The 12,885-nt window shown below is 31.0% G+C and overlaps 1 protein-coding gene across 1 annotated transcript in view; it reads right to left on the bottom strand.

The window, feature by feature from the left end:
* The window catches only part of Dhc93AB (Dynein heavy chain at 93AB), a 493,152-nt gene that overhangs the window by 262,749 nt on the left and 217,518 nt on the right, over positions 1-12,885 (bottom strand). The window contains exons 30-32 of the mRNA XM_075354875.1: positions 10,432-10,573; positions 7,794-8,027; positions 337-515 (exon numbers count right to left, since the gene is read on the bottom strand). Coding sequence (XP_075210990.1) covers positions 337-515; positions 7,794-8,027; positions 10,432-10,573 — 555 coding nt within the window. The remainder of the gene's footprint in view (positions 1-336; positions 516-7,793; positions 8,028-10,431; positions 10,574-12,885) is intronic.

Here is a 12,885-nt window from a genome sequence, read left to right as displayed (position 1 = left end):
TATTCAATTTTCTGTATAGTATCTCACCCAAGTATTCGTAATAAACTATTCAGATTACCTGGTATCTGCATATCAACTTTTAAGTTCCTATATAATACTATACTATGTCTTTTTATCGAGAATTCTTATTTACATTATTGATATTTATAATAAAACTGTCATATCTAGAAAGTGAGATGTTTGGAGTAAGGTTAGCAACACTGTAGCACAAGCATGATTAGATAACAAAGGTACCAGGACTATGTCATTAAATCTCACAAAATATCTAAAAGTTTAATAAATAAAAATGCATATTAGCATTTACCCTGTACTCACTTTATTAACTTTTATTAATACCTGTGTCTTAGCTGAGATTGCCACTGAAAAGCATTTGAAGTCTCAACCTTAGCTTGTATAAGTCTTGCAACAACATCTCGAGAGTGAACATCAATTGTACAAATTGTCATTATTTTTTGCCTATCCTGTTTACTTAATTCACCCAATAATAATGAAATAAGTGTGCTTAACTGTGCTATCTGAAACAAAAATCAATAGAAGATGTACTAAAAAGCTAGCATAAACATGTAATATGCCTACACAATTATTTTATACTAACAATTTTACAGTAATTAAGTGGCATTAATTTTTTTTTTTGTCTTCAGTCACTTGACTGGTTTGATGCAGCTCTCCAAGATTCCCTATCTAGTGCTAGTCGTTTCATTTCAGTATACCCTCTACATCCTACATCCCTAACAATTTGTTTTACATATTCCAAACGTGGCCTGCCTACACAATTTTTCCCTTCTACCTGTCCTTCCAAAATTAAAGCGACTATTCCAGGATGCCTTAGTATGTGGCCTATAAGTCTGTCTCTTCTTTTAACTATATTTTTCCAGATGGTTCTTTCTTCATCTATTTGCCGCAATACCTCCTCATTTGTCACTTTATCCACCCATCTGATTTTTAACATTCTCCTATAGCACCACATTTCAAAAGCTTCTAACCTTTTCTTCTCAGATACTCCGATTGTCCAAGTTTCACTTCCATATAAAGCGACACTCCAAACATACACTTTCAAAAATCTTTTCCTGACATTTAAATTAATTTTTGATGTAAACAGCTTATATTTCTTACTGAAGGCTCGTTTAGCTTGTGCTATTCGGCATTTTATATCGCTCCTGCTTCGTCCATCTTTAGTAATTCTACTTCCCAAATAACAAAATTCTTCTACCTCCATAATCTTTTCTCCTCCTATTTTCACATTCAGTGGTCCATCTTTGTTATTTCTACTACATTTCATTACTTTTGTTTTGTTCTTGTTTATTTTCATGCAATAGTTCTTGCGTAGGACTTCATCTATGCCGTTCATTGTTTCTTCTAAATCCTTTTTATTCTCGGCTAGAATTACTATATCATCAGCAAATCGTAGCATCTTTATCTTTTCACCTTGTACTGTTACTCCGAATCTAAATTGTTCTTTAACATCATTAACTGCTAGTTCCATGTAAAGATTAAAAAGTAACGGAGATAGAGAACATCCTTGTCGGACTCCCTTTCTTATTATGGCTTCTTTCTTATGTTCTTCAATTGCTACTGTTGCTGTTTGGTTCCTGTACATGTTAGCAATTGTTCTTCTATCTCTGTATTTGAACCCTAATTTTTTTAAAATGCTGAACATTTTATTCCAGTCTACGTTATCGAATGCCTTTTCTAGGTCTATAAACGCCAAGTATGTTGGTTTGTTTTTCTTTAATCTTCCTTCTACTATTAATCTGAGGCCTAAAATTGCTTCCCGTGTCCCTATACTTTTCCTGAAACCAAATTGGTCTTCTCCTAACACTTCCTCCACTCTCCTCTCAATTCTTCTGTATAGAATTCTAGTTAAGATTTTTGATGCATGACTAGTTAAACTAATTGTTCTGTATTCTTCACATTTATCTGCCCCTGATTTCTTTGGTATCATTACTATAACACTTTTTTTGAAGTCTGACGGAAATTCCCCTTTTTCATAAATATTACACACCAGTTTGTATAATCTATCAATCGCCTCCTCCCCTGCACTGCGCAGTAATTCTACAGGTATTCCGTCTATTCCAGGAGCCTTTCTGCCATTTAAATCTTTTAATGCTCTCTTAAATTCAGATCTCAGTATTGTTTCTCCCATTTCATCCTCCTCAACTTCCTCTTCTTCCTCTATAAAACCATTTTCTAATTCATTTCCTCCGTATAACTCTTCAATATATTCCACCCATCTATCGACTTTAACTTTCGTATTATATATAGGTGTACCATCTTTGTTTAACACATTATTAGATTTTAATTTATGTACCCCAAAATTTTCCTTAACTTTCCTGTATGCTCCGTCTATTTTACCAATGTTCATTTCTCTTTCCACTTCTGAACACTTTTCTTTAATCCACTCTTCTTTCGCCAGTTTGCACTTCCTGTTTATAGCATTTCTTAATTGCCGATAGTTCCTTTTACTTTCTTCATCACTAGCATTCTTATATTTTCTACGTTCATCCATCAGCTGCAATATATCGTCTGAAACCCAAGGTTTTCTACCAGTTCTCTTTATTCCGCCTAAGTTCGCTTCTGCTGATTTAAGAATTTCCTTTTTAACATTCTCCCATTCTTCTTCTACATTTTCTATCTTATCTTTTTTACTCAGACCTCTAGCGATGTCCTCCTCAAAAATCTTCTTTACCTCCTCTTCCGCAAGCTTCTCTAAATTCCACCGATTCATCCGACACCTTTTCTTCAGGTTTTTAAGCCCCAATCTACATTTCATTATCACCAAATTATGGTCGCTATCAATGTCTGCTCCAGGGTAAGTTTTGCAGTCAACGAGTTGATTTCTAAATCTTTGCTTAACCATGATATAATCTATCTGATACCTTCCAGTATCGCCTGGCTTTTTCCAAGTGTATATTCTTCTATTATGATTTTTAAATTGGGTGTTGGCAATTACTAAATTATACTTCGTGCAAAACTCTATAAGTCGGTCCCCTCTTTCATTCCTTTTGCCCAGCCCGTATTCACCCACTATATTTCCTTCCTTGCCTTTTCCAATGCTTGCATTCCAATCTCCAACTATTATTAAATTTTCATCTCCTTTTACGTGTTTAATTGCTTCATCAATCTCTTCGTATACACATTCTACCTCATCATCATCATGGGCGCTTGTAGGCATATAGACGTTAACAATCGTTGTCGGTTTAGGTTTTGAATTTATCCTTATTACAATGACTCTATCGCTATGCGTCTTGAAATACTCCACTCTCCTCCCTATTTTCTTGTTCATCACGAAACCTACTCCTGCCTGCCCATTATTTGACGCTGAGTTAATTACTCTAAAGTCACCCGACCAAAAGTCGCCTTCCTCTTCCCACCGAACCTCACTAATTCCTACTATATCCACGTTTACCCTATCCATTTCCCTTTTTAAATTCTCTAGCCTACCAACCTTTTTTAAGCTTCTAACATTCCACGCTCCGACTCGTAGAATGTTATTTTTTAATTTTCTGGTGACCCCTTCCTTAGTAGTCCCCACCCGGAGATCCGAACGGGGGACTATTTTACCTCCGGAATATTTTACCAAGGAAGGCGCCTCCATTATTGTATATGTGAAAATGCAGAGCCACATTTTCTTGGAAAAAAAGCAGCTGTAGTTTTCCATTGCTTTCAGCTGCGCAGTACTCAGAGGACTGAGTGATGTTGATACGGCCGTTTAAGTCGTCCTGACTCACGCCCCTAACAACTACTGAAAGAGCTGCTGCCCTCTTTCAGGAATCATTCCTTAGTCTGGCTCTCAACAGATACCTCTCCGATATGGTTGCACCTTCGGTCCAGCTACTCTGTATCCCTGAGCACTCAAGCCCCCTCACCAACGGCAAGGTCTCATGATTCATAGAGGAGGGTGGCATTAATATCTGCTAAAATTCACTACGGTTAAAAACCAGTTCATTGACATTATGCTGATTTGTAGAGATAAAATACAACGTTAAACTGCATGTTATTAACATATTGTATTATTGAATGCAGATATGCATGTTATAACAGTTTATTTATAACATTTTACAAATTTTGGCAGAATGATAATTGGACTTCACAGTATGTGAATTTTTATTGGTATGGTAGCATTAAGTTCAGCTGCCTTAATTGTTCACTGATATGTTCCAATTAATCACGTAAGACAAATTTTGTTGAAAACCCTACAGGGGTCAACTATTAATTCAATATCATCATCAGTCTTACAGTCAGCAGCAACAACATCTGTATATTATGTACAATGTAGATCACAGTTATAGTTTCTTTTATCAATCAGTATTGAATCTTTTGTTTTATTTTTTGGGTAAATAGATAGATTTACTTAAACTAAACAACAAACAAATTTACCCACCAAACAAGTTTAGTTTTCTTCATATGTGAGGTCTGTACATATGTGTTTTTGTTTAATAATATTTTTTTTACTTTCATATAGCATTATTGCACACAAAATTGTTTAAAATCTTTTTACTTTTGTGTCTCAGTAATGGTAATTTTTACACGTGTTTTTTATACATTTTATTTGTGCATTAATCTATGAACATTAATCTATGAACATTAATCTATGTACATTTCTTAATGATAATGATCTTCAGGACTTACTACAAAAAGTATTAGTCTACAATAACTTCTTAAATTCAGGTGTTGAAAATGATGCTGGAAAACGACAAGTTAGAATAACTAAATAAGTTATTCCAAACCGAAACATATGTTTGCCCTTATATTAGACAGATTTTTAAATTCACATATAGACTACAAAAAATGACAGCATATGTCCAAATACATTCCTGAGTCATTTAATTTTAAGTCTGAAATAAAATGATTTGAGCATGTCAAAAACTGATGGAAACTGCTCATTTTACACGTCTTAAGTTTACAAGTATAGCTTTTCCCTCAAACTGCAACAACCTTCGAAACTGCTTTTAAGTTCTCCCCTTGAAATATTTCCTTACGATGTTGTGAGACTCATTGTACAAATGCATTTCAGCACCCATCTTTCATCACTTTTTAAGTAATTAAGAGGTACATATCTTAAATTTGACATCTTTAAAATTGACATCAAAGTTCTTTTTGTTCCTCTACTACTTCATATTGTGGGGAAAATGTGTTAATTATAAAGAATATGAAATTTTATCTGTTGTAACAGATATATATTGTTTATATTAAAAGATCAGAAAGATAGACTACAACAAATCAGCCTCAAAAAATTGATTGATGTGTCAAGTTTGTTGTATTAGTTGAAGATCATAATAACTGAAATGAATGAATTAACAAATAACAAATGAATCCACACTAACAGACTTGTTGCTGTTTGGAAAATTTAAGAAAGCTTTTGTGAATAAAATTGTAAAATTTTAAAACTGTAAATTTAAAAGACTGGCTGAATAAATCTATTATAATTGACTGGAAGAAATACAATAGTCAGCAACTGGTATGCTGACATTTGATCTTTTAAAAGATTTGATTTGAGGGATCATAACTGATCAGACAAAGAATTAACAGTAACTTCCTCTTTATATGAAAGAAGGGCCTGAGAATTCTAATGTATTTTTAAAAACATTGATACTTTAGCACTGTATTTTCTAAAAAATTCCTAAACATAAATATCATTTCATTGATGATACAATTTACAAAGAAATGAAAAATGTAAATAAGGTTATTGATAAAGTGTGTGCTATTTTAGTGTAGCAAAAAATACAAAGCTATTATCTGTTTTCCTAAACTTAATACAGCTATATCAATGATCTAATTATATTTACAAAATAAACAAGTTGTTGAAAAAGACTATTTCTGCTGCACCTATTTCCTTAAGCATACATCAAGTTAGCTTGTAGGTTTATGAAAAAAGGAATTCCTGTTGCAACTAAAAAAAAAAAAAAAAAAAAAAATTGAAGGCGTTAATTACAAGTAGAGCAGAATATGTAGTAGCACTGTCTCTGCAAATGACATATGAAAACTATGTACTTATATCAAGCTGAAACAAAAGAACAGAGATGCAGTTATAAAATATTAGCTATAAAACAAGCAATGAATATTTTTGCTTACATTGTGCTGCAGTAATAGTAAATTAGGAGTGCTACATCATCTGGAGAAGATGATCAATTTGAAATAATAATTGTATATAATTTATATAATTATAATTTATATTTATTTGTATATAATTTATTTATATTGTTAGTTTTTTAATTTATTTGTATAATACAAAGTTGACAAATTTTAACATTATGTACAAATTTTCATTATTGGTGTTTTATTCAGTTGCAAATATGATTTATAATCTAAAATTTTTTTTTGTGAATGTTGAAAGATCTTCATTAAATGCCTGTAAAAGCTGCTGTTACAATAGAAATAGTGCGTTCAGAAAGTTGCTGTGCAGTATGCTTTAGAAGTATGTAATTCTATTCTTTCAGCATTAGGTTCATTACTCTGTAAGTACGTTGGGTGTTGTTCAATAATAAGGCAAGGCGTCAGTTGTTGAGTGTGATTGAAAGTGCTTCATTTCGTTTATTAGAATCAAAAGTTGCAAGAAAAGTAATGGTTCTTTCTGTAGAGGAATGCATTTTTTTTTGTTGAACACATCTTTCATGAAGGTGGCAAGTATACGGATTTGGTGAAGTACAAGTTTTCTAAAATATTTCCAAATACTCATGCTCCTCACCGCAATGTAGTTCGAACTCTAATCGAAAACTTTCAGGCAACAGGCTCTGTTGAAGACGCTGATCAAAGTGTAAGATTACCTAAACTAAACAAACAGAAGCTGCTTTTTATTTTAGATGCTATGGCTAAAAGTCCATCAAAGTGAATATGTAAGTTAGCATGGCAGAAAGATATAAAACTTGCTACCAGACATAAAGCTGTAAAAAAAGAAATTAAACTTTTCCCCTACAAAATAATGTGTGTTCAAAAACTGAAACCTGAGAATGGTTTAAATGTTTCATTGACCACAGATATCCTTGAAATTATGTTTTTGTACTGATGAAGCATGGTTTCATCTGGGAGAGTATGCTAGTTCACAAAATACTGAACTATGGTCAACAACTTAACCCCCATAAATTATACGAACAATCTTTACATGAAGCGAAAATTGGAGTCTAGGTCGGTGTGAGTAAAATGTATATTGTGGATCCAATCTTTTTTGAAAATACAGTTAATAGCGTTCATTATTGTGTTGTTTTAACAACTTCATTAGTTTAGTTAACAGAAGTGGAAATCAATCACAGTAAGTTGCAACAAGATGGTGCCACAGTGCACACAGCTTACAGTTTTTCATTTCAAGGAATTTGTGACCTGCACCATTGCCCCATCAGAAACCAGTTTACTTTCTATGGGGGACAGCAAAGCAAACAGTGTATCGCAACAGACTACGCATGAATGACAAACTAAAAAATGCAATAATGGCATATGTACAAGATATTTCAGTATATCAGCTGATTAAAGTGTTTGAAAACAAGTTGAAATGTGTCTAATACTGTATTGATGTTGGAGGATGTCATTTTCAACAATTTTTATAAACTATTCCAGTTGTAATATCAAGTTCTATAAAATAATGAAATAAAAATAGAAAGTAATAATTAATAAAGTTTTGTATTATACTTGCATAATTCCAATTTATGAGTCATATCTGTTATTGATATTATGAGTAGTAACATTTAATAAAAGTTAAAAAACAGAATAAATAAGAAAATAAACAAAAAACTGTCTTAATTTTTATAAACAGGTTTTGACTAAAATTCAAAATCCACCTTGATAGCATGTTTTCAACCTACTTGTTTTTTTTGATAGTCTTTAATTGCATTTTCATATCCTTCTTCAAGTCTTGCAAATGCCATATTTACTTCAGTTGTCCACCAAATTTGCGTACCACAAAGTGAAACTTGAGCAGGATAATCAAACAGCCACTGCTCTCTAGGTTTTTCTTCATAACTGACCATTGCTTCAGCAAAGTAATGACGAATAGAATTCCTCATGGCTTGTTGCAGTCTATTTAACCATACCTCAACCTACGATGATGAATAAACCCAGAGTAAAATTAAGATTTAGTATTGAAAATAGAAAAAAATATTTAAGGGTAATAAAAAATATTTTACTTCAAGTTGAACAACGGCTTTTTAAAGTACGTCAAAATGACAATTCCAAGTGATTCTGCATAACAGAAGAGTTATGCAGCTCTGTTTCCTAGAGGAATCAGAGCTTAAACTTTTTTTTTTGTTTTTATCTTCGGAACCACCCGGACTGGTATTGCTTCAGAGAATGAGTGAGATGGATGACAATGTAGCATGTGAAAATGCCATGCATGACCGGGATTCGAACCCAGACATCCGGATGAAAGGCTGAGACGCTATAACTCATGCCAAGGAGGCTGGCTAGAGCTTAAACTTAAAACCTAATCATACATTCTGTAACTACCTAACTTACCTCTTATCAGGAAAGGCAAAAGACATTCTATGATAATGTTATAGAGTTTTTAAATTTAAAATATTAAATTAAAATTCCAAAACATTTTTAAAATTGTTTATAGCTTGTTTTAATTTTATATGATATTTCTATATAAGATTGCCTTCATTTAAATAACTCTGTTATATGGACTTTCAGAAATTGACTTGTTCCATTTTTCTTTTATAATTTATGGCTTTTAAAAATTTAGAAAGATGCTGATTCTGATCACAATTTAACAATGATAAAATGTAAGTTGAGATTTTAGAAAATGAAAGCAAAGTTGAAAACAACAAGGTGAAATACACAGTAGATTAAAAATTGTGAATGTAAAATTAGAAAGATATGCTTATTAATATAAATATATGCTAAAAAATATTAAAAAGAATGAACAATTCTTATTTGATGATTTTTATTTTTTAAGATAAAAACAATTAAACTTCTTTATAAACAAATGTTGAAGGAAATATCATTAATTTTAGATTTTTAAATGTTTTACAAATCATTTTTCTTACTATATGTAATAATATCTTCTGTTTGCTTCCTCTTCCTGAGAAATTCAGATGATGATTCCCAAGCAGTATTGAGCATAATAATTAGTCAAATAATAAAAACTAATTAATAAAAATATTACATGCAAAGTAAAGAAAGTACTTCATATACGGTTAAACTTTTAGTTGTAATTTTGCTCCATGTTACATACCAATCTGATACTACCTATATGTTACCAAGCAATTCAATTTATATAGTTAAGATAGATTTTCCATTCCTGATAAAAAGGAATGAATTATTAAATCTACTGTCTATTCATAGTCATTTCAAAAGAATTTATTCTTGTCAAGATAACATATTTATTTTTTACTGAAACTGGCTTTACTTGATATCATTTAAATTTTGCGGTAAAAGTTCATTTTCTATGCTAATTCTCTTTACACAGATGGTGATGTAATAATGCAGTTGATTCTAACATAAATAATGCCAACATCTCTTCTTACTGATCTTCTAATAGTTTCATTCCTTGGAATATCAATTTTCATACCAGAATACATTTTTGCATGTTATTAAACATACAGAGATGCATGCTAGTATAAATGCATTGAAATTTTTGTAGTTTTAAAAGTAAATCACTGGTCCTAATAAGGACATCACCTTTTAATACTTTCACTAAAATACCAATAATGTTAAGGTCATCAGAATATAATAACACTCTATCTTCTTTATAATGTTTTACAAACAGAATGGCTTACTAGCTGAGCATACCTCACCACATTGGCACTTGGATAAAATTTAATTTACTTAAGATGCCATTAATTTAAATTTCTTGTAACATCATAAGAAAATTCTCTTTGCAGCCATAAAACATGCGTGCACACACACACACACACACACACACACACACACACATATACACACATAGTATATATTTACCTAAAACCTTTCCTGGCAGTGAAAAGACCCACCATTCATAAATTATCGAGCATTATAAAACAAGATAAAAATAGAGACATGAACAAAAAAAATCCCAAGAATCAACAAAACATGGTAAACATTCCTGTTAACTCCTCAGGACTACTCTCCTGAGAAATTAAGCGCAGGATCTCCTAGAGTATAGGATTTCAAAGAATTTTTCTCGTCAAAACTCAACAATTTATTTTTCAAGAAAAAATTTATCTCATAAAACAAACTTACAAATGAGATAATTATAAAACAATATAATAAAATTACACTAATTTAATAAAAATTATGAAGAAAAGCATAAAATACATAATCTAAAATAAAATGGAAGTACCCAGTCTTAAAAATTTAGTTCAGAATAAAGGAGAATAGGGAGACTTGGTTCAAAGGACCTGCCTAAGGTAAAATAACTACTTTATAATAATAGAATTATTATAAATATATAAATTTATTTCAGGTTATATACTGAAAAAGTTAGTAAATTTTAATAATAAATAAAAAGAATATGTTACTAACAGGTCCACTGCAGTCACAATCATGGCTGAACTCAACATACTCCCCATCTTTAGCAAACATACCAAGTGCACTTTGTGTTCCCTCCACTTCACCAGGCACAAATTTCAGTCGAGCCATTGAATCAAAGAGTTTTGTCAAGTGCCTATAAATACATCTTATGAATGAAAAATGTCTTAAATTTGTACATAAAAATTACATTAAATTGTTTTTATTATGAAATGTTTTAACATATGAATAAGTATATTAATAATGTTTTATATATTAAAATTTATTACATTGTAAAATTTAATTTGTTGCTATCTACATAGTGGTTTCCATATAACTGTACTTTTCCTTGCTCAAATGAAAAATTCATAGTTTTATGATTTATATCCCAACACCATGAAGAAAAGATGCCCTTCTTCTGATCTATGGGTTCCAAACCAACCATGCCTACATCTAACCCTAAAAGATTTGTCAATATTTTTATTATGACCTTGCATCTGTTTTGACATCTTTCAATTCACAGATCAGACTGTGACTCCCCTTTTATTGATCACAGTTTTGACAACTTCTTATGATCTAAATGGAGAGTTTTTCAAGTTTTATTTTTCAATAAAAATTATGAAGTAAATAATAAATAATTTTTTTAGTACTTTTTGAATAATTTATTACTATATGTAGTACAAAGTATAAATAGTTCCTCTCAGAAAATATAAAATAGTTATATTTGTAGGTTGCATTATTGCTTACAGTTACAATCAAACACACAGAAAAAAGGAAAGAACTAATAATCTTATGTCAACTACACTACAATCTTTTTCCTCCATACTTGACATATATCTAATGTATTTATTTATGCATAGAAAAATACATTTATGCATGGAAAAATAAAATTATTTTTAATCACAAAGTTTAAAAATGTTAAAAAAATATAAAAATTGATGCATAATACATTAAAAAGTAAAATATATTATTTACAAATATAGATTATATAATGGAATATAAGAATGCCAAATATATGATGGGGGTCGGTTCATTCATTGGAAAACAAATATTTGTTTTAGTAAAATTTTTTTCTCAATTTTTTTAATATTCCCATGACAATTTATCAAAAAGTTTTTTGTGGGCCGTACGTTGGCCATACCTGTCTTAAGGGCAAATCCTGAAATATGTTGCAATAGAAATTTGTGATTAACATCTTTACTGAATTTTGATTTTCAGTACAATTTGTTAAAAATATGAAAAAGAATTAAGGAATTATTCATTATACCATGTTTCATACCTCTTTCTGTGTATGAATGATTAGGCTTTCAAAAACCTAATTTTTGCTTCATTTGTCCATTCCTTACACCTTCTGTCCTTTCTTATGTATCGTTGAGTTTAGGAGAGGTCAAAGTTACCTTTATCTTTGTTTCCTGCTAATGTTAATGACTGCTTAATAAGTTTTTTGTTCAACCTTTTCATAATTTTTTCATTTATCACATATGTTTACTTTAATTTTCTATACATTTTTATGTGCAATAGTGCTGCTTTCTCTATTGAAAATCATATTGCAGGTTTCAGTTGTGAATGCTTACACAACTTTTTGGACTTAAGTTTACTCTTCCATTCTACTTTAACTAATTAAGAATACTCAGTCATCTTATCTTTGTATATCTTACAATTCTCTGCAAATATGTAAGCAAACATATTGAATTTTCATGCTCTACCTCAATTAAGACTCTCATGTAACTGCTAAATATTTGTTATTTTTAATCCCTGTACTAATTAAGGAATTTATTCAATTTAGGATCAAAACTGAATAAATGTATTGAGATAAGATTTGCAGACAGTCATTTGGGTCTGCAAAAAGGGAAGCTCAATTTTTTTTCAAGTAGGAGTTACTTCCACAATTAAAATTAGGTTTTGTCATAGTTGAATTGCTTAAAAAAAAAACAAAAAAAAACTGAAATCCAACCTTAATCCAGCTTCAGCTTTTTTGAGATGGTTTAAAAAGAAAACTTAAAATTGGTTTCATAAAGCCCACAGTTGAAGTTTAAGATGAATTAATGTATAACAGAGTTAAAGTGTGTTAGAATGGAGTCTTTACATGTATGCAAAAGGACTGTATTTCTTGACCTATGGCCCTGTGCTTCTACAGTGTGTCACTGAGTAGTTAATTTTATTCTCTTCCTATAATCTGTGAAACTACTGCATCCATTTATTATTTGTACAGTGGAAGTGTTATATCTCTTATTTGTACAAACTACATCTTCATATTCATACGTGCTGAGACTGATTTTGCGGGAAACGTAGTTTGCCAGTCGAGGCCAGCCAATATGCCTTAGTTAGATATTTCCCTATAAGATATGTTTTCAATTACGACCAAAATGATCTACAGTTCATACAGGTTGATCTGTTCTCTGTCAGTTGTGATTTACCATGTTGTTACCACTTTTTCCATGTAGTAGGCTCCCTCAATATCTTTTCCAG

The sequence above is a fragment of the Lycorma delicatula genome, chromosome 1 (assembly GCF_047948215.1).
Source record: "Lycorma delicatula isolate Av1 chromosome 1, ASM4794821v1, whole genome shotgun sequence".
In the NCBI taxonomy this organism is placed as follows: domain Eukaryota; kingdom Metazoa; phylum Arthropoda; class Insecta; order Hemiptera; family Fulgoridae; genus Lycorma; species Lycorma delicatula.
The sequence above is the reverse complement of the archived record's forward strand: the minus strand, read 5'-3'. Positions and strand labels throughout refer to the sequence as shown.